At 35.9% G+C, this 23875-nt stretch overlaps 1 protein-coding gene across 1 annotated transcript in view; it reads right to left on the minus strand.

The window, feature by feature from the left end:
- SLC9A9 (solute carrier family 9 member A9) overlaps positions 1–23875 on the minus strand; it is a gene marked incomplete at both ends in the record, with an annotated part of 170958 nt that overhangs the window by 54272 nt on the left and 92811 nt on the right. The window contains one exon of the mRNA XM_079539768.1: positions 22437–22590. Within this exon, the coding sequence (XP_079395894.1) occupies positions 22437–22590 (154 nt within the window). The remainder of the gene's footprint in view (positions 1–22436; positions 22591–23875) is intronic.

Genomic DNA, 23875 nt, shown 5'->3' on the forward strand with positions numbered 1-23875 from the left:
TTTTCTCCATATGAATATGTATTACGTTGAGTCCTTATGGCTACAGAGTTAGCTAGCACTTCTGCCTTGATTGTCCTGTAGACAACAGATTATGATAATATGGCACATATGAAGATATTCACATGAAACCTCTTCTTGTGAAGGAGAATCTCACTATTGGAAATCAGTGTGCACAGCATTATCTTATCCACTGATGCAGTTACTTGAGAAAAAAAGAAAAAAAAGGTCATTTTTTGCATTTTATTGTCAAGTTTCTTAAAGGATTAGAATAAAAAACAGATTGTAAAAATGTGAATCTTAGTGATTCCATTAAGTGTGCACTAAGCAGATTCAGTTCAGTCAGTTCTGAAGCTGAGTATTTCCTACCCAAACATAGGCTTGGAAGCCTCACATCAAGCATCTACCATTGAAAATCACAGTCTGCAGCAATTAATTTGACGAACTCGATGTGAACTAGAATGCTATTTTTAAATGGCAGATACTGAAAACAAAACATAGCAAATTACACAAGACAGTCAAGACGACTGAAATTAAGCTGTTACGTGCTTCAGGTTTCTATCCTTGACCTCTGCAGGGCTGCAACATCTAGAATTTGCAAACTTAAAATTCCTGATGAATTACAGTGAAGAACTTAAAGAAATATTCTACTGTTAATGTTGGGATAAGTGTCACTTTTAGCATTCTCAATTTTCATTTTCTGTGAGAAGTCAGAAAAGTATTTTCCACATTTAGTATTATTTTACTTGCCCTTCCTTGCTGCCAGTTTTGTCCCTTTTCTCCTGTAACCATGTTTCATGGTTGTATTATCCCTTTTCCAACCTTCTGTCCCACTTTCTGGTTTTTCTGTACTCCTTGTTCATTTCTTCTCAACTCCTCTAAACATTGTATGTTTTTATTTCCAACTTTCTAGTTTTGCACCTTCTTATTCTATATGTTAAATATTTAGGATAACATCTAAACCAATTTATTTGGATTGAATATAGACTAGATGACTTTTTCTGTGACACAAATCTGGCTTTTCTCATTAGAACATTAATACCACTATGATCTTTACATTCCCCTCCCTCCCCCCTTTTCAGTTAAAATGTTACTAAAGATGATTTTTTGGTGCAAGAATCATTGTTTACCATGATTTGACTCTTTAGAATACAATTAAACTTATTTCTATAGCACTTAAGGAAATGGTACATGGCACATTATTTCAGTATATAATACCACAGAGGGCTGGAAGATATTAAATTTGATGGGATTATTTTGCAGATCACAGGTGCACACTTCTGTGAAACAGGCCTACCTATTCCGATAAGAAATGTCATGTCAATAGCTGTGGTTTGGTGCAGGATGGTGCCAGAGACAATTTGGTGTGCACTGAGAGAAACACAATTAAAAATAATTAAGATTATCCTGGTTTTCCACTGATAACTTAAAAGAGCCTCCAAATGTTCTGCTTTGCCTCCCCTTTGTCCCACTGGGGAAATCTCTTCTCATCCTCTCTGTTCAGGCATGGACTTCTTTACCCCAGAACCAGCTGAGATTACTTCATCTATAAACCCAGAAAGCAGTCTGGTTTTATGATAGTATAAGGTGATTTATTCCTTTGTTTTGAGAATATGAGACATGGCATTTTACTGAACAGCTTTCTCAGCACAAGCTTGTTCTTGGGTATCCTGAGATAAAGTGGGAGGCCAAAAGGACTGGTTGAAAGAAGCTGTAGGGCAGTGCAAGTTTCTTTTCCCCAGCAAATACTTCCTTCTGTGTTAATACATGCTGTTTCATGTTTTTGTTAAATACTTTCTGATTTTGAGGTGTAATGTTGACAAATAACATGACGATTTGTTAATTTTAGATTGCACTTTGATTTATTCCAGTTGCTACTAATCACAATGAAACATTTTTTTTTCTGCTCCATGATTGTACAGTTAGGTTAAAAAACACATTTATTTTAGATTTTGAAGTATCCATTAGTATGCTTTTTCATTTTTGCATAGGCTTTTCTTTTAGAATTTATTAGAATATTTTAAGAATGGTTTCTGATGAAGTGTGCACATTACAAGGAGGATTTGGATTTAAAGACACTTTTTCACATAGAAAGAAATGCAATGAAGACTTTTTAATCAAATCTACATTGCTGTGCAGTTTAACTACTGTATGTATTTTGGTGGGCTTTAGTAATGTCTTCGATTTTGAGGAATTCAAAATCCTGAAAGCCGGTCTATGTTGTTCTTTCTGCCTTTCCATAATGGCTGTATCAAAACCCAGATTTAGACATTGTTCAAAGTTTCTATATTCAAAATCCGGCACTGAAGCTTGTGACTGCAGCCAGTTTCTAGTAATTAGGCCAAAGCGTTGCTAGGAACTGTGCACTGGCCTGCAGAAATACCCTTTGCAGTTTTCAGTATTTAAATCCCTGTGTGCTATCAAGTGCATCGCTTTTTTATCAACAGTCAGAATGCATTTGATTATAAGAAGAGGATTTTGTCGCTGAATACAAAGCAGTCAATAACATCTTTTATGATGTGGTTTGCAATGAAAATGGATGGAGAGATAAATCCCAATTTGTCAGGGGAACCACAAGTAAGAATCACAAAGCTAATCTATAGGAATACTGAGTAGAAAATTACTATTCTGTCAGCAAACTTTTCATTCTCGCATTCAAATTACCACAAAGCCAATGCTCTAGGATTAGATCTCCGCTTTCCACAATAAAGGCACAGAAAAAAACTTAAACTTGTGTTTTCTTAAGGATCTCAGAATGTAGAGCAGAATTTTGGTTCTACACCTACAGTTAGGATTCTCAGCCCTCACTCACTTTAGCTGCCAAGAAATCTCCCAACAGAGATATTTCTCTCAAATCTGAATTACAAATATAGAAACATTATTTTTGGGCCTGTTTAGGCTTTATGTGTTTGCAGAATGAAGCAGTCCAGTGCCTGGTTTATGCACACTGGATTGTGTTTGTAGTCCCAGCTAGTCCAGTTTGCACCTACCAAATACTCACACAAGTGAACTGTGCTCCAGTTGAAGAAAACAGGACTATCTTAAGTTGAAAACATGATACCAAGTATTTTAATCTAGGCCCTTTCAATTTTATGGCTAATGCATTAGAGTGTCCTGCAAGGCCAGCTTCTATCAGTAACCTCAACCTGAGGTGGTTCCATAACACACCTCCTAGAACTGCCATAAATACTGGCCTGAGAGTGATACAGATGGTGGTACTGTCCATCATCCTGCTGAGGCTGTTCTGCCGCATCAAACAGTGTTCGAGCACTGACAAAGGCCCAGGAAACAGTTCTACTAATTTGTGTATTAAATAATATACCTAAAAGCTGCATTAAATAATGCAACAAGAGATACAGTGAACAAAACATCAGGCTTGGGAAAATTTACAAGAGAAATGTCTCCTATTGTAAGAGACTTGTCCCTGCTCTAAGAGTATGATGGTGAAAGTGTTACTGATGGCACATGATATTATAGAACTGTCAGGTAAGGGCCAGAATTAGCTAAGTCTCATTTACTACTTCTTCATTAGGAAAAAGTATTCAAGAAGATAGTCTTGCATTTCTTTCTGTGTCTGATCACTTATTACAAAATGGGGATAATAATGGTTGCTCCACACCATTGCTCTTCTGTCTTGTGTATTTAGGTTGTAAGTGCACGCTTTACAAATATACTCTGTGTTTGTACCAGTTCTAGCTCAGCAGAGCTGTGGTTTTGTTCAGAGCCTTAGGAGTGCTGCTGCAAAACGATAGCAATAGTGGCATATTTCCCAAACTGTCATAAGCTTCATTGGAAGAAGTAACCTCAGTGCACTTGTCTCAGTCTTCCCCTGGCTGTCTTGCTGCAACTAAAACAGTCTGTAAGCTTCAGCTTCTATCTCAAAACCTGTCCATATCATGAAAAGCTTTTTGAATAAGTGATTTATAACCCAATTTTCAAAGCTGGCCATTAAACTGAATTTGCAACAGGAGTCTTGAATATTTTTGCATGAATAAATCTGAAGCTTGTGGCTATCCATCATCAGCATATTGCATTCAGTCCAAATTATTAGCTGTAAAATACTAGAAACATGAACAAAATACAGAAAAGATTGTTTCACCAACTCCAATAAATCATAACAATTGAAATAAAAGAACCCAAACACTTCAGGGTAAATAATGACTGCTCAGGCCATGATTCCAGTCCAGATGGCAGTAACTGTGATGTGTATACCTAACAAAGTGACACCTAAAATGCTTTTTCTTATAGATTGCTGAATTGCTTGTTTATACTGCTGCTGCTGGGGACTGATGCCCTCAAAATTGTAGTACAATATTTTGAATGACATAAAGCCCTTCTGGAATTACCCCAAGAGTATACATTGTAAATGTTCAGATCAAGCTGATTTTATTAATAAATGAATATGCTTTAGCTTAAGCTCAAGGCAAGAATAATTGCTTGTGTCTCACAGCAGAAATAACCAAGCAGTACAATTTCATGCTGCGAAAGATTAAAGTAAATTATCAGGTAAAGGATACTTTCTAAATTGTTATGACAGCTGTTTGTCATGTGGCTAATCCTTTCTGTCATGTATACATCATGGAACAAAGAATACGATTAAAAACCTATAAAATCATGTGAATAAGAGTTAAGTGTGGATAATACCACTGTTTAAAATTTTACAAATCACTTCCCTACAGCTGTGCAGCTGTGTGAAGTAAAATTCTAAAATGTAAAAGTAGATTTTGACTTACACTTACATTTACATCATGTACTTATGCAGATAGTAACCACAATGACAAACTGGATCTTAAAATATCAGGTATCTGATTCTCACTATTCCATTAATCCTGCTTTATCTTGCTATCGCCAGAGTGACTAAAATAGTCTGGTCACTTTGAAGTAATGCAAGGTATGTCTGTGTGACAGAATGCAATATTGGATGTCTTGTAATCATGACAATCTGAGCAGCAGTGATTTATGTCTCTATAAAGCTTCTGGTATGTCAAATAGGTTATGAATATCATTGTTCTATGTGGACATACTTGCAGTGAGAAATCAAGCCTCCCACTTATAAGTACCAACCAAAGCTGATTTAAATGAGCATCATTTTAACTCCTTCTGTGGAATTTCTGGAAATCATCATTTGTAGTATCACCAGTGCATGCAAACAGAACTGGAATAAAATGGGAATGAAGCTTGGCAGTGACCAAAATGATCTTTATTATGTGTGGTGACAGCATAAGAGCTGGAACTTGTCTTCAGATCACTGCAGTAGATTCTCAGTCTAGAATAAGAGGTTACACGATTCATTAGGCTGTAATGCATGGGCATCTTGTTACACCATAAATTACCAAATCTTAGTTGACATGGAAATGTTTATCTCCACAGACAAAGCAGTTGCATGAATTACACTATGTCAAATCAGAATGCCAAACCCACTCTGCACACTTACCATGCCATTATGACACATGACCTGCTGCAAACTAACCAGATCTTACTAACTGGTAAATTCCCTGATTTTTGAGATGCCATAAACAATGTAACACTGAAGTTGGATTTAAACCTCTGAGGTATGAAGGAGCAATTCCTCTGGTTTGTTAACTGCATGCTCCAAAATTGCTGGAAGCCAGTTGAAGACTTTATTTTTATTCATGGATGCGTCTTCCTGAAAATACTCTCTGGATTCAATTCTGCTAGATTCCATCTGTACTTATGTCTCAGAAAAAGTGCTCCCCATTTTTACATTGCAAGCTTTTGGTTGTTTTTTTTTTTCTTTCTTTTGTTCTTCTTTGTTGTTTTTTTTTTTTTGTTTTCTTATTTATACGTGGCTATTGTCACATTGTTCCTGCACCTTTCATTCATTGCATTTCAGGACATAGCAGAGTTATCACTTTACTTTTTTCCATTTATGGTCCTGCTTTGCCAAGTAACTTGTGTTATTTTTCTACACTTGCTTTAGGGAGGAGAAAAACCTTCATAAAACGTTATGGTTAACAGTCTGAATTTAGATTAATAAACTTTAGATTAATAAACTTTGTTTTACAAAGAAAACCTCTATATTCTTTACCCCTTTTTATATTCTTTTCTGGAAGTGAGATCTTCCAGATGCAACTCTTTACCTAGGAATCTGATGAAGTTCGTACTCCTCAGTCAGCTTGGCAAAACTTCATTCTCTTCTCCTGTCATTAGCATGCACTGAACTGTATGTAGTGTGCTTGCGTGTCAGCCATCCCCCCCCAAAAAGAGAAGTTTTATTTCACCCTTTCTTTTTCTAATGCCTCCTGTGCTTTTTGTAGAAACTTGAATTACAGTTTGAGCATTGGTTCATAAGGTGCTCAGCATGGTTCTAACCCTTCTTGTTCAAGGCAATGTCTCTGCTATGACTGAGTTCAAAAGAAGGAAAGCTAGACTAGCAGTGACTGTGCTCAAAGAGTCTTTCCTTAGCATTTTTTTGCTGTCTATCAGCATTCCTGATCTTCTTGAGAATGTGGTGGTTATTTTAATAATCCACTGAGCATTGTACTGGCATCACTCACTAGCAGACTGATTGGTGAATGGCATTTCTTGGTATTGCTGTTTTCTCAGTGAAAGCAAAAGATTATTTCATGCAGCTTCTTTATGTAAAAAATGAGATCTATAGAGGAAGATGAGCATGCTATTCTCTGCTTTTTAAGCATTTTAATCTTTGTATAAGTTAGTAGAAACTTTAATACTAAATTATGCTATGAAGTTAATTAAAAATAAAAGGGTTTGGTCCAAATTTGAAAAAATCTTTTCAGATTCAACTGTTCTGCAGACACTTCTGGAGAAAAATGCAGTTCCAAGGTCCCATCACTCAAGAACAGTAAGTCATGATTAGAGACACTGAAAAAAAAAATACTTGAAAAATAATATAATGTCGATAAGTATCTAAAACCTCAAGAAAATACATTCTAGTAGCTGGCACATACCATGCAACTACTTACTTTCTCATGGAGACTGCATTTTGCAATTTACTTTTCACCTGAGTTTTATGTCTCAGATGAGAGATGGGAAACCTGGAATAAGATCTCTTGACACAATACAGTAGCATTAACATAGGAGAAAGGGTAGGATTTGAAACCTCTTTGGGTGGTACTGAAGTAGTTCTTTGGGCTGTCAATGCAGTAAATCTCAACAAAGCTCAGCTTTTGTAATATTACTGAGCCACAGCACACAGTGGCAAGGATGTTGTGAGTTGACTGTGATTCCTCACATCCAAACTCTTTATCTTGTAACTATTGAAAAAGAAAAAGAAAGAAAAAACCTTTATGTTGATTTTCCTCACCTGAAGCCAAATGATCTTGTATTTTTATTACCACCTGGTGTCACTGATATCAGCCTAAATGTGTGAAGGAAAAGTGATTATGTGGAGACAAGGATCTACTCTAGTGACGGGAGGTGCAGTTTGACTTTAAAATTCAGATGTTACGAAATGGAGGGGTACAGACATAGAAGTGCATTTCTGTATTGTCCTTTTATAAGAGGCAGTGCACAAAGCACAGTACTGATCACCCTCTGCATGCTTTAAGACGTTCAGCATTCCGTTCCTATCCCCACGCTCTGAGCAAGTCTATAGATCAAATATCATGCACACAATTCTCAAACTATCTATTTAAAAACAAAACAACTTGGAACATTATTTGAAATGCATTTTCAGTTGATACAAAAAGACAGAAACAGTACTGCTTCACAAGAACTATCATTTTTTCTCATAGCAAAAACAAACAAACAAAACCCACCTGAATCCTCAGGAATTAGGCCATTTTTTGGCTTCTAACTTAGACTACTAATCAGCTTTGAACGCTAGAAAATTTTACAAAAGTTCTGTATGAGGAAAAAAGCTGCTGAGATGTATCTTCACAATTTCCAACAGATGAGGCTAGTTAATTCCTGGCTGAGAAATAACAGTTCTCTCCAGTGAACGATGTCAGCGATTTTTAGAGCAGTAAAATGTTTGTTCTCTGAATCACTATAGGTTCCTTTATTTTATTTGAATATAAACAGAAAAACTTTGGAGAGAAGCATGAGCCATTGTAGATATTTTGCATTACTATCATTATTACTGCTCCTGAGGCATTTGTCTAAAGAATGAGATGATCAACTCCAAGTTCCCTGGACCCAGTGTGGGGAAACACATACAATGCACTTCACTGGCACTGGAGATTTGTCACACACAGCTGTTACGATGAACAGACTTTGCACAGCCATTGCCAGTGAGGAACAAAGCTGGCCGGACTAAATGTATGCTATAATCAAACATCACTGTGTAAATGCTACCGGCTTTGCTTCTGAAAACTGAAAACTGTACAGAGGCTATCAAAGTACTGTAAAAAATAAACACATGGTATATGTATATGAACATAGCTTCAAAGGTACACTGAACAATTGCTTTAAAGTGTCAGTGAACACGATGATTCTGAAAACTTGATGTGGTTTTAACCACATATGCACGATGGCCTTTACACTGCAGGTGGTAATCTGAGTAAGCATTGATAGGATTTCTGCATGCTTCCTTGTTGAGGAGTAAATACTGTAGGGAAGTAAGTGCTCTGTTGGCTGCAACTCGGTCATACACACAAAGACAAAAATAATAATGAAACCGAAAAATGCACAGATTTGTAAAAGATAAGTTGCATACATTGCATTCTGCCAACTCAGGGCTTTCACATTTTTATATTTTAAAGGATAGGTCAAACTTTATGAAGGAAAAGCTTAGGGAAAAGTGTCAAACAAAGTAAAATACTGTGTGCTAGAAAGGAAGAGCATTGCATAAATTTTTGTTATCTGACAACGATTATTATCCTTTCAGTGTTAATGTCAGAGAAACATCTCTATTCATTAGTGTTGGAACATTTTTAATGCTGCTCTAAATACAGCCAGATAAACAGCTGTGACATTTGTGAAGGCAGCATGCAAAAGCACTGCTTAATGGAAAATTTAACTTCTTATTTCTTTTAACACGCTTTGCTACTCAACAACAAAGAGTAGCAAAATGACTCAAAAAGAGACATATACTTACTCGTAGTTTTCTTACTCCACTATTCTAATGAAATTTCTACATAAATTATATGCTCCTGATATCACACACGCCCAAACTTCAAACATCTTTTTTTGTCAAAGTGGCTCTATGCAAGTGCTGGAAAAGTATTCTCCCCTTCATGATCTAGAATTCATCTCAGTCCATGTTGCTTCTAATTCATTAATTGTTTCATTCCACTATAATCTTGGTCTGATGATTGCATAATTCAGCTTAGTGTAGATTTTAGATGACTTTAAGTGTGCATTTGCAATATAATCCTACATTCACCTTGGCTATATTCACCATTTTCAGGCATTACCTTCAGTTCTCCTGTAGCTGTTTCAAATTATATCTAGGATCATGCACAGAAAGCCATAAAATAGGTACTGATCTGTAGTAACACTGTTTACAATGTCTGATAGCACAGAAGCTATTACTGTTAATATGTGTGTACAAAAACATAATTCTTCATAATTGTGAGTAGATAGACAAATTCTCTGACACTTCGCAGTACAGTTTCCAGAGGAGAAAAATATTTTTAACAAAATAGTTAACAAAACTGGACAAGAGGTTACCCATAATGATGCCAGTTTTGCTTATCACATGGTTATCATGGAGTAGCATACAGCTGTGTTCTTCTATTTTTTTCTTTTTTTGTATGCAGGACAGTTTTATTTGTACAACAACAACAGAGCTGATTTATATTAGCTGTTGTATTTATCCAAAACTACAGATATTTCAAAGCAGGTCAAGTCCCTCTCTGGAGTTCAGAAAATACCCTAAATACAAATATTAGGCTTTATTTTTCTAACTCTTGAACTTAGTTCTCTCACATTATTGTCAAACTATGCATATTTAAGAAATACACTCATCTAAAGAGAACAGGACCTTTAGTAGACATGAATGACTCAGATGCCCAGGTGTTCTGCTCCTATGTTGCTGAAATTCAGATGATATCTATACATTTTCACAATGTTGTTGTTAAATAGTATATATAATCTGTGACAGAGTAGTAACCTATTCCATTTTTAATTAAATAAAATCTTTATCTTTTCACAAGAACATTTGGAGATGCTCTTCAAGGCTGTATATTTATTTATTGATTTTCCTGGACTTGAAACCATATTTAGCTTGAGCATTTGAGGTGCATGTGGTAAAACAGACAGGATGTGCACTGTAAGCACTTTGACTTATCTTTCTGTGCAAGGTATTTGCCACATTATAGTTAAGACAGAGGCTCTACTTCACTCCCATTATGTTTTTATATTGTAAAAGTAAGAATAACTTACATGTTGCAACTATGAACCAACATCAGAATTCAAGCAAATATGACAACAGCATGCATAAAATAATGAAGAGTCAAAGTAAGAAAGTACAAAGTAAGAGACTGCCTCAATCAGAGATCCCCAAAGCATATTGTACTTCTGCCTACAGTCCAAGAAATAAATGAATGTTATGCTGACAGTGTGCACCAGCTGAGGATCTGTCCCTCAATTATCCATTGATGTTTATCTTCCTTGGGGTTGTAAGTAATTCCCTATGGCTAGTGACTTCACTCATATGTTAATTCTTTTGATGTATTCATAAATGTGTGATACTTTGACATTGGCTTCAGGTTCACATGTTAGTGAAGAGAGCAAGAAAACTTGGTAGCTGAAAGGCAATTCTGTTTGCTTAAAATTCCACATACCCTGCTTCCTAATGAGTCAGTAAATATTGTAAGACAGTACTTCTTAAGTCAAAAGGATTTATTGAATATTTGAGATGTAACACTGAGATCCAGGGAGAGTATATATGTGAGAGCTGCTTTTTAAACCATAAAAGCTGTTTAATATTTTAAAAAGCCCTATAAAAGAAAACTTTCTCCTTGTCTAGAGAGGATTTACTGTCAAAATCATCAATAAATTAAACTTTTTGAAATGGATTTCGTGTAGTTATTTTTTAGGATGAATGCTGACAGTCTGTTTAGCTCACTATGACTGAGAGTTCTTAGAAAATAACCCAGGAGCTTACTATCAGAATGACAAATCTGGAAAGGCAAAATACGCTGGAAAATTAAAAGACTAGTTTTTCATTTTAAACGTTTTACTGTTCTGGGAACACTCATCTTTCTTCTTTTATTTAAGCATAACGCAAGCAGAGGTATCTGTAATAAACTGGGTTGAAAACTGTGACATTTGCTTAATGTAAATTGGACAACCGGTCACGTGTTTGTAATTCAGATTTTCAATATAAGTGATAGCAAAATGACAGACAGCCATTTTGATTTAGATTTGAAAGCGACACAGCAATGCAAAGACATGCTCTGGTGCTGGGTTCAATACTCTGGTATTGTACTGAGAGTGAGTAAGGAAGGATTTAGGCTTCAGGCTTTTAGAATCAAATTGGATAAATGGATGGTTTTATTAGTTATCAATCTATAAGCATAATTTTTGGAGATGCGAAGCCATAGAATGGTTTGGGATAGAAGGGATATTAAAGACCATCACATAGTAAATAAATATATAGCTACTGAGGCACCTTTAGCAACTTATTTTATAGACTTAGAAGTTTTCTTAATACCTCCAGAAACATTGAAATGTGAAGCCGTGTCTCAGCATCAGTTTCAAAAGGAACATAGCACTTGGGAGCTTAAGCGCTGCTCATGTAAAATGGGAGCTGGTCACCCAAAACATGAGGTCCTCAAGCCAATAAAGATTAGTCTGATTTATTGGATAATACAGTCCCACTAACTTCAGGAGGAAAAACTCCTAATCTTTGATCTTTTCTGAAAACTTGATATTAAGTGAATTCAAATTGCATGTGTTGGTCATGAGGTCAGAAAGCATATGAGCAGGCATTATCTTGTAGGCTATCGAATAGGTTACTGGAAGGAGAAGGACCTGTTTTCTGATCTTTCCTGTCTTTCCTCCCCAGAAGATTACAGTACTTCAGCTGATGACTTATTTCACATAAAACAGAAATACTTGGAGAAGAGATGGAACCTCCTTAGTGAACATGACAACTAGTCAGCACAGTAATTTTATCTCATTTTCTGGTTCAGTAGATTAAAATTATTTTTGCTTTCCTCATGAATGTATATGCATATATGTAGGGAGCTGCACACAACATGGTGAGGGTTGGGCTAATGTTCCTCCAGAAGGGTGGCAGAAATGCATGCAAATCCTACTGAGGTGTAAAGCATTTTTATCAGTGAATTGGAAATGCTAAAGAAACTGAAATGCAACAACTGCAAGTCAGTTGTCTACTTGATCAATTCAATTAAAAGTTAATTTGAAATTTGGATTAGAAGGCAATATATGACTTGCCATAAGTGTTGTTCCTCTATCTTCTTGCTTCAGCTACCTTTGGGATACAGTAATATTGCTATATGACAAAGGGTCCCAAGTAGATAACAAGGAGGGAAAACAATTATCTATTGTATATCTATACTATATCTATATATATTATATATTATATATAATATAATATATATATATATATATATATAGTATATCTATACTATACTACTATATCTATAGTAAGAAATATTTAAAAATACAATGTATTTTAGTTTATTGCATTTAAACATGCTTCCAGGTACTGCAAACTGTCTTTCAGTTATCTGTAGTTGACTACATTTTCTTTAGAAGGCTGTCCGATGTTTTGATAACATATTTGAAAGAGTAAGTATACACCTTAACTAATTCAGACCTATTACTAAGGAAAAAAAAAGGAAGGTTGAATATAGATACTTATTTAAAACAAAACCAACCAACCAAACAAAAAAAATACCGAAACACATACACAAAAAAAATTCAAACAGAAGGAAACCTACAGTCTAACCATGTTCCAAGCAGTGACCTGAACAAAGAGTTCAGATGTGTGACATCTGTTACATATTTTTATTTGCACAGAAAATATTTATTAAAAAAGAATAATTTAATGTGCAATTTCAAGATTGCTTTATGTATTATTTGTCATTACGTGACAAAATGGTATATCTCTTTGAAGAACTGAAAGATGAAACAGAAAATGATAATGTATTTTTAAATACACTGAATTAAGTTACTCCTTGCAAAGCTAAGAGGTAATTTTCTCATATAAATCTGAGAGATGTACTGACTAGCAAATCATTGTCAGACTGTTTCTGCACTGGTAATTCAGTTTCAAAAGCCTGTATTCTAGTGTAATTAGCTGTTTACTAAACACTAAAAGCCCATATTGCCTCACAGTCTAGGTTATTAAATATCTGCTTTAATTTACCTTTCATATTCAACTAATCACGCACAAAATTACCAGACTAGTTATGAAAGGTGCCAGAGATTTCCTTCTATTTGCATTTAATAAAAAGAATAAAGCTAAGAAATTCCTGTCAAATGTTTTGTGACAGATGAAGTTTGTTTCTGTCATGCACTGTTTATATAACTACAAGGGCTGCTCTAAAAGTAATACCTCCTATTTTATTATGTTGGCCCATGACATCAGAGGCAGCTGCTGGTGGTATGGCAGTAGAGGTTGAATCTTCTCACCAATATTCCATTATATTTTGTTGCTGTGTGACAGATGGCAGCAGAGGGGCTGTCCAACAAAATGGTGTCTGACATAGAAGGGTGTATGAAGTAAAAGTGTGTCACTGAATTCCTCCATATGGAAAAAAATGCAACCATTAACATTCTGCTGAATTTTTATGGCAACCAAAGAGTGGGTCTGAGCCCAGGGATGCAGTGGGTGGTGCATTCAGCAATTCAGCATTCAGTGGCAATGGTGGGTCACCTCTGGTGCAGATTTTAACAAGAGTGGCATGCAAGCTCATGTTCATCGCTGGCAAAAGTCCATAACTAATGGTGGTGACTGTTTTGAAAAATAATGCGTTGTAGCTGAGAATTTGCTCTATCCAGCAGTGTTACTGCACTCTTTGTATCTATTGCTGTTCCCAAGGAAATTAATACGAGGCATTATTTTTGGAGTGACCTATGTAATAAGGCAGCTTAATGGAGAAACCACAAAGTTGTGATCCTAAGCAGCAGCCAGCCTTGAAGGAGGGAACACTGCATATTATTCACAACCAAGATGAAGTCACAGAGTTCTGTTATATTACTAATTTGCCCTGGAAAACCAGCTTAAACCATAACATGCTTGTTCTTTAAACAAGAAATTTTAAACAAGTCAGTTTCCAGATGAATTATTTTACAAAAAGCAACAGTATCTGACCAATAGTAGAGAGAGTTAAGAGGCATTTTGACTAATTCCTACAAAACAGAGGTATAGGATGTTTCTCAGTAAAATTTGATCATTATTTTTTTCTAGAGCCAGGATTCATTACCACATATTTATCTCCAACTTTTAAGGGCTCAAATTATTTTTCTCTATTTTCTCTATTTTCTCTTTTACTCTTTTACTTTTACTCCGAGAAAATCAACTTTTGCATATGCTTGAGGTCAACTGGATTTATACTTGCACTGATTTAATTTCGGTGAACTAGTTAGAAGCCCAAATTTTGCATATTTTGACATACAGCAATAAATCAGCAATTTGTTCTGAAGTCCCAGGTAATTAAGAAGTTCCCTAGCAGCATTTGTAGATGGTTTGATTCATTCCATTTTTGTAGATCGTACATGTTTTATCATGTTGGTTGTTGCACAACAGCTACCTTGTGCAAAAGGAAGATACATTTTAATGGAAGAGCAATGTCTCTGTATGAAACGGAAGAACACTTGGTTTTTTTGCCTACTCAGGCATATCAATGCAGCAGTATATTAAAAGCAAATAAAATATATTCTTCAATTGACACATGCTAAAATGCTTCTAGGCAGATTATATTCCAAGCTATAGGATAATTTACAGTTTTCTGGAAATGTTAATAAACTATTCTGGGATTTTGAGATGTGGAAATTTTACATATCCTTTATTCTAGATGTGCGGAAAGGTGCAGAGCTTCTACTGTGGAATTTTCCCCCTCTCCTGTAACAAATTTTCTAGCAATAAAAGCTTATCTTTCATCTTTTCTTTTTTCAATAGCTATGCAGAGCTAGAAATGTGAGACTTAATGATCAGTGTGCTATTTTAGGAGACTCTGCCCAAAATTAGACCCCTCTGGCCAATAAGGACCAACAGAGCTTAGGACCAGACAGCAGGAGATGGGTACATCTCATGAACAGTTCACAGTTGCAATCTGAAATTTCCCATTCACCAGCAGCCCTGGTCTGCCTTTACAGTCAGAGTCAGAAAGCTTAAGCCCGGTGTATTTTGTCTTTGTATTTTTTTAACAAGGACTATTACAGTGCAAATGTTTATATACCTTGTTTAGTATCACTCAGGAAAACTGCTATGGTGAATAACTTCAACAGATCAAATATGCACCTTATCTTAGCAGAAATGTACCTTGCAAATAAATGATAGGCATTTCAGCAGATCATTGAGATTTGTTCCCTGGATGATTTCTCATTTTCAGATAGAAATGGAAGGAAATTATCCACTTTTTCTTTTTATAATAACATTCAGTACATTTAATATCTAATTTTATACTGCAGCTTGATTTATAGCATATAGCAGCTTAATCCTGTTCTAGCTACTTCTATAAAAGCAGCAATTGTATTAACACTTTCAGCGTGGGTGCACCCCTAGAAGACTTTTCTTTGTTCACATTAGTGTTTGAAGCAGAATACATTTCCCTAATATGTGTTTAGCCAGGAACACCAGATTATTCCCTGTTTCTTGTAGATGCCACATACATACTAAGGGTATACATATGCACAGGTCCAAGACCAGTGGCAAAAAATACCAGCCAAAGGAAAATAATAACATCTAGCAATACTTTTGTGTTAAAAATACATTTAGCTAGCTAAAACCCAACGTTTTTACATTTTTAAATGTACATCAATCAGCAATATCTTAATAGTGAGGAGAGCCTAGGGAGAGAGAAGTGTGGCTTCTCATGTGTCTGCCCACTTTTCATGTTTCCTAGTGCAGTGACATTCAATCTACCATCAGTATAAAAGATGCTTGTTGAAATGTTGTCCTTTGAATGTAGATACAGACAGCTGGCCAACCAAGTACAGTACTCATTTTGAAACAAGTACTCTAAAAACAAAACAAAGTAATAAGCAGTATGATGTACACAAATATAACAGCACTTGAAAACATATTGCCTCTAATTTAGCTGTATCTCTCTGTATTGTGGTCACTAGCAAATTACAGTTGAAGATACTTAGGCTGACAATATATTTTCAATAGTAAATCAACAGATCCTTTGCTTTCATTAAATGTTTTCCAGGGCTCTAGAGGAAATATGACCCAAAGCAATGCAGTTATACAAAATAGAATGTGCCAAGGCCAAGAGAAAAAAGTTAATTAAACTTCCTTTTATAAACTGACCTTCCTTCCTCTTGACAAACAGTAAAATGTGTTCAAAGGGATACAAGCAAAACAATTAAGAAGGCTTATAATAATTTATAGCTCTTGAATTATGGATCATCTGAAGATACGAACACATGCTCTTGGCTGTTGGTTTCCAAGTATCTCAAAGACCAGCCATGCTTCAGGAGGGAAAATCTTTGTATGCCTCTTAAAATGAAAACTTAAAAATGAAAACTGAAACGCATTTACTCAGAGAGAAACTTTCCACTTAATTTAGGAGTAAATGAGGAGGAGTAAAAACTGAACTTCTGCATGAATCTAGTTAATGATTAATTGCTACAAGGAGATGCACTCTTTCAATCTCTTCTCTGTGAGCTGTGTAGAAGTCAGTGACAGAGCGCAATATTCAGGTTGATCAAGCTAAAAAATTGCTCCTCAACTCAGCTGACTGCAGTCCTTTGGCCTGGGTTGGTTGTCAGGACATGTCAGTAGACACGACTGGTTTTCCTTTCTGCATATTGCCCTCTGTCTTGCTATCTCCAGAGATGCAACATTAGAAACCCCATAGGTGTTCCCAGCACTGTCATGAGAGCATGCATCTTCTGCAGCCAAAGCAATGTGGAGGGCAAGAAGGAGAAACGTGAGGCAGAAGCTGATGCTTCTTCATATATCAGTAACTGGGAATAAGCTTTGGTTTACCATCTAGTTTCATCTTTCTGTTCCGTATAACAAAAGACCTGTTGTAAGGAGATGATCCTCACACCAGGAAAATTAGAGAAGGCATTGCTCCACTGCGCATTACATGAGGCAGTCAAAATCAAACTTTTGAAAGTAACTTAGGAACTTCAGCTCTCTTGAATTTTTATGTACTTCAGGTTTCTAAGCCACCTTACCATATGAGACTCTGCAATTTGATACGGAATATGGACCTACTTTAGCTTTACTATTATTTGTTTTATAGTCTGGGAATCTGCAGAAAATAGTTACTTTATCACTATGATGGTTCAAATGTGGTCAGGAGAGTTGAGATTCTCATTACTTGTGTGCCTCCAGAGCTGGGGGGTGCTCAGTGACCAGCTGGCAAGCAATAAAAAGGGCTCAGTACAGTTTGCTTTTAAAACACTGGGATGAGAAGTTGTCTAGCATGTGTCAGTGCTTTCAGATGAATTTAAGGCTGAGATTGGTGTGACTTCTGCCTGAGTTTGCTGTGCTATACCATCTTAAAGCTGCAAATACTAGCGACTGGTGCTGTCTATTTCTTACCCACAGAACAGAGAATTGCATGTTGTTTCTATCTCACTGTTTGTAAAGGTTCTTCCTCATTATCAAGTAAAGACGCAGAACTGCAGCCTGGGTAGAGATAGAAGAAACCTTACTTTGTTTCTTATCAAGTTAAAGGTGATAGTGAACAGGTTCTGATAATGGTTAGGTCACTGGCACAGTGCTAAGTAATGCATGATTCCAGCTGTGTGCCCACAGCTCAGCAAATTTAGGCAGCATCATCCACTTTGCCTAAAAGTCTGTAAATTCTTAGATCAAAATGTGCATTCATCTTCATTCTTAGGCTGTGTTAGAAAAAAAGGGTCCTCCTCAGCGCTGCCTGTTAAGAGCCCTGAGGCTCAGCCGTTTCCATTTCAGCCCCTAAATTTCTTACCACAGCCACCTTATCATTTTAGGTAAGGCAGAATTCTTTCCACTGCCCACAATATTGTGTTTTAAATTTGCGGGTCTCTGCTGGGAAGCAGAAAGACAAGTTGTCTTTTAGCAGTATTGGAAGCCTAAAGTACTGACTAAATCTGATGAAAGCTTCCCACTTGGCAGCTAGGAGTGGTACCACTGTGGCATTGTAAACTGCCTCTCTGCAGAATATTTCTGTTACTGAAACACTTACAATATTGGCCAATGTCATGTTGTAACTCCAGGTGCTCCATCAGAAAGTTCTCTCTTTTAGCATTTTATAACCAGTTGATAGAAGACTGGGTTAAGCACACAATCTTGCTCTAACAATCAGGTTTTTTTCTGCTAGACAGACACTGCCATGGTTACAAGATGTCAAGCCACAGAATTTAGCCCATTTTCTCACCCTGCTGCTCACCTGCATCCCTAATGAGATATTCTGGTAAAAAAAATACAGACTGTATTAGCTGTTCCTAAATCATTTTTGTAGATCAAGAAGATGATTCTCAGATGTTGTGGATTAAAGAGTTGACTACTGAAGGATCCAAAATTTTGACTTCTTGGAATAATAAGTGATCCAATAAATATTTTAATTGTAAAGAGATAAATCAGTACTCCCATGGCATTGTACTCTTCTGGTTCGTATCTCTTGTTTGCTTATGTACACTGAACATTCATTTCCTATTGTGGATTTGTGAAATATGGATATAGGTGGGAATTTAGGAGCTAGCAATGGTTTGATCTTCCAACTTTTACACCCTCACACTGAGTAATGTCATAATTCTATGTTTCAGATGAGCTACAGTCAAACAGTTGGCTGTATTTAAAAGCATAAACAGCTAAGTCAGATTCTCAAAACATTTTGAATGCAACCTTATATAAAATTTTTTAATTTAGAAAACATTGCTATAGCCACACCACATGGAAAACTCCACAAAATAATCCGGACTGTTGATGCTTTATATTGTAACTTCTGAAAGTGGAAGAAAAAAACCTTAAGACTTCAAAAAGTTAATTTTGCCAGCATAGCAGTATAATATGAGTTGGTGATAGTTCCTCTAATCAGGTCTTTCTGCAATTCTTAGTCTGATTTGTTATATTCTGTTAGTGTTACTCGATACAAATTTGCAATAAAGACGGATAAGGATAAATCCCTACAAGGACTTTATATTTGGGTTGATCGAGTGATTCAGCACATGAAGAATGGAATGGATAGAAGGACCAAATGCATAATTGAGAAAGCTGTTGACTTCAGTGTTTTCACATAATTGATAGAGATTTATCTACACATCTGTAACAGTTTTGTCCTTTTCCTCACGGCTCTTAAGTCTGGATGGTGGAGTATGTTCTTAACATTGCAGATTGCACTTATTTTTTCATTATGATAACAATATTTCTCCTGGTTTACTTGCATGCTGCTCCTGTAGTCATTCAGCAAGATTAACTTTACAAAACAGAGAAGAGTCTCTGGAACAATGATGGAACTCTCTGGAGCCTCTTTACTTATCTACTCCAAGCAGTTAGGTGTGAAGACATTTGGTTCATAGGACATGAGTTCTCACCTCCTATCCTTGTAAGATCCATTAAATTATTTTTACTGATTTTTTTGTACGCTGAAATTCTTGATTACAGTAAGCTATGCTTCATTTATGCCAGCATAGTATGAATCTTCTGCCTTTGTCCATACAAAGAAAGTTATGAAAGCATACCTTGGCATTTTTAGATTTGGTTTTAATTAGAGGTACAATAAAAAATAGGCAAAGGTAGTTATAAAGTTGAAATCTGAACAGTGGAGAGAATAAGCAGAGCTCTGGAAAACCTCTGGGAGCAAATCTGAAAGTGTGGCTCTATAGTGGAAATACTGAGTCACGGCTTGAAGCAGTGATTGAGCACCTGGTGGGAAGGCAGGGCCAACCCACGGGAGCTCAGGTGCATGCAATGTTCCTGAGTGACCAGAAGAGGTGAAGCCAGGATGCACCTCTTACAGACCTCATTGAAGGGTTGGTAGTGGAAGTGAGGGCTTCTTGCTGGACATTCCTGTGAGATCTTCTTGAGACCTTCTGAAAGTAAGTAGCTTCTTTCCTTTATTTTTCTGTTTTTGGGTGTTGTATTTGAGTAAATCCTTACTTGCTGTAGCTTGGGACCTTGCTGCTCTGCTGTTGTTTCTGTGTTTTCTGTTACGTTACATAGGTATTGCTATGGACTATTGCTATTGTGGTCATTGCTATGGAGTAATGAGTGCATGGGTACTCAGTATGAGGAGAATAGTTTGTTTTGATAAACTGCATTTCCTGAGTTGAAGCTTTTTCATAGAATAACTCATTGAGGAGATGCTTCTGGTGAGAATAAAAATTTGTGCAGTATTGGTCATCTTAAAAAAAAATCTGCTATACCAGGTCTCTGGCAAAGGTATTTAGAGGAAGTTGAAGGTCTAGAACTGAAGCTTTAAGTAAACTCAATATGGCATATTTCAAGGGTAGCCAGGCACATAGATATAGTCAGTCTGTAAAATACATACCAAAGGCAATGGCCTGGTATGTATGGTATTAAAAGTTATTATTCAATGGTGCTTAGTATTTATTTGGAATATGAATTAAAAACCTTATTCACCAAAGAGTTGCTACAGAAAGGTGTACAAGGAATCTGAAAATCCCTTGACAAACATTTGCACAGGAGGTGATAATAAACAAGCCAGACCTAATACCTCTCACAACAATACTTTCACAGGACGCGTTTTATTAACAGCTTTGTGTGTCTTTTCTGCCTGTCTGGAGAATCCTTTATCCCCAAACCACTCATTGCAGATTTACTGTAAAATGTGGCTTGCTATTTTCAATCAGAATATGAGGAATGAGGGGAGACATACATCCAAAGGCATTAGCAGATAATACTCAACATCTCTGTAGGCACATTTATTGAGTACTTCAATTTGACTGTGAACTCATGCTTAAATAGATATCTTTGTATTGCTGTTGATGTGTCATGATATTATTCTTGTACACTGGAGCAGGCTTACTCATTGTCTGGCTGGAGCAGTATATTCTACTTATGAAGTAGATATCTTTTCTAGAAATGATTCTCAGATAAACAAAAAAAAAAAAGTATTACTTAGTGATGGGGGTAATCAGTTATTCTCTCAGAAAGCCAGCTGGTAATACAAAGACTGTACATACACCTTTATGCTCAGAAAGTTTATTACTGTACTACACAACTGGCAACACTTAAATTGGACCTTATATTTTCGAACTTATTTCTTAACCTCCTCCTATCGTGACAAAGTTCTCAAGATCTAGTGGGATTATTCTTCCTTGCCCACATTTCTGTTTCCGTATAAAGCAACTCTGATGCTGACAGTGAATAAATTTCTAATCTTAGGAAGATGGCTGATAGTAGAGGTGTTTATCTAAACCCAATCAATTTAATTGACATCACAGAGAGATATCATGAAGTAAATTGAACATCAAAGAAATGGAAAGCCCCCTCGCTGTGTACAGATGCCTGCATTTTATGTTTATGTAGTGCATTTTAGTCTACTTCTTTTGTCTGCTTTTATATCTGTTCTTTATTAAAACGTCAACTTAGTTGTATTCAGCTGGCATTTTATAACAACAGTAAGATGCAGAAGCTTGTTAATCAGACATCATTTTATAAATAAGCAAAAGTGTATGTTATATGTAGGGTAAATGATAAGAAATTGTGAAATACAAACTGAACTTGTATAGAGATTTTCTTGGTGGCATTATGAACCATGGCAGGAAGGTCTAAATAATGAAATAACCCAAACATCAGGCTCTTGCTGAAAAGTAAGGTTTCAAAAAGGCATCTTGGGCAGGGTACTGTATTTAAATTAAATATGCTGTCTCAGCTTCCTCATCCTCTTCTCATTTAACCTACTTTATCGTTACAAATGACTATCAAGTTGTTGAGAAAATCTTACTATTAAGGAGCAAATATATAAGATAATGAGCAATAAATGAATAGCTGAATGATGCAACAGTGTAGGTAGATTTCTTAATATATTCATAGTAAAATCAGAAATGCGTCACATATGATGACTGTATAAAGAATGCATATTTATAATTTAGTGCAAGAGCTTCCTTCATAGCAATTTCTTCTGCAGTGAGGAGGATACTGCTTCATTTACTCCCAGTATTTAGAAACACCGCTAGTGAAGCAAATTCTGAGGAAATAAGGATGTTCTGATCAAGGTCCAAATCCTTAATAAAGTTGGGAAGAACTTATTTCTTGTGGTCTGAACCTACTTCTAACAGGTAGCCAAGTACTTGCTTTGTGCTTCCTAACTATTAAAAAGAATGTGAGTTTCAGAAAGCTGTAGGAAATTGGTGACTGATCATAGTGATTACATTGTTTTTATGGTTATTATTGTAAAAAGAGTACTAACCTGATCTGAAGCCATGTGAGCATTGGTGTTGTGCCTCCACCAAATACCCAGACTGTGAAAAACACAATAAGCAGTGCTGTTGTGAACATCATTTGTTTGGGTTGGGATTCTGTGTCTCGAATAGCCAATGCAAAAGCTATTGCACCACGTAAACCTGAAAAACAGGTGAAAATGGTGAAATTTATTCGATGGAGAAATAGAATTTTACTCTTTCCAGCCCAAACCCAATTCCAAGGGCAGATGGATTTTTCAACTGTTATTGCATTTATAATATGCTGACACAAGACAACTGAAAGTGTGGTGTTTAATGCAAGTCTGAACAACTTCGCACAAGTAGACAACAAAACGACTCTGATATTCACATGTAATCACATTTGTCTTACAGCCACTGAGGTCTTTGTCTTGAACATTATATTAAACAGTAATTTGGCCTTTATACGTTTTAAAAATAAATATATTCCCTGCATTGTTTTATTCACTTCAGTAGAAGTACTTGTGAAATCAGGAGCAGGTGAGAAAAGGGGCTGGCATAACAAAAGAATCTGTAGCTAAATCCAATACCCATTTCTTGCTTGAGGCAGTAGAAAGCTCCATTTCTTTAAAACATATCTATGTTCTGGGTACAGTCATATAAATATGATTTTAAAATAGTAAATACTTTTTAATAGATAATCTAAGTATCTGAAAAGGGGTGCAGAATACATGTAGACTGAACTTGAAAATACTTGAAATAATATAATAGTTGTAAAATTATATACCTACAGAAAAACCTTAAAACAGCTAACAATGAGTATTCACAAAAAACAACTCTGTGGGTAGTACAAAGCTTTCTAAATAGGAATTTGCACAGTGACACATTTAAAAAAAAAAAAAAAAAAAAAAAAAAAGGGGGGAGGAAAGCACATCAGTGCTTTCAGCTGTCGGCATGCGTTCTACAAATAACACTACATTTTCCAATGATTTTCATTTATCTGTTTAAATTTATTGTTTTCTAAAATAATTGTACAAAGTGTAAAGAACAAAGCCATTACATGTACGCAATATGCAGTGAATCCAAAAAGTACTCTGAAAGAGATTAAACCTAATAACTAAACCTTTCATTTCACACTAATGGTTCATGCGGAGTCATTTAATTAAGTGCTAACAAGAACTATTTTTGTAGTCGAACTCTAAAGCTTTTTAGGAGTGCACAGCTAGAATGTATTATTTGGTATAGAAGATATACAATTTAAGCAGACTACAACACAAAGCTGTTTCTGCGAGGAAGGACTGAGCTAGTTACCTCAGCTGGCACAGATCAGTGGCAGCAGGTTTAAAAGCTCTACTTTCACCAATATGGTACAGAATTCAAAAAGTAGGCTTTATGTAAAAGATGTGCCCAAAGATGCTCATGCTTAACTATTTTCTCATGGGGGGGGAAAATATCAGCTCATTTTAAT

The sequence above is a fragment of the Tetrao urogallus genome, assembly GCF_951394365.1.
Source record: "Tetrao urogallus genome assembly, chromosome: 9".
Classification (NCBI taxonomy): Eukaryota; Metazoa; Chordata; class Aves; order Galliformes; family Phasianidae; genus Tetrao; species Tetrao urogallus.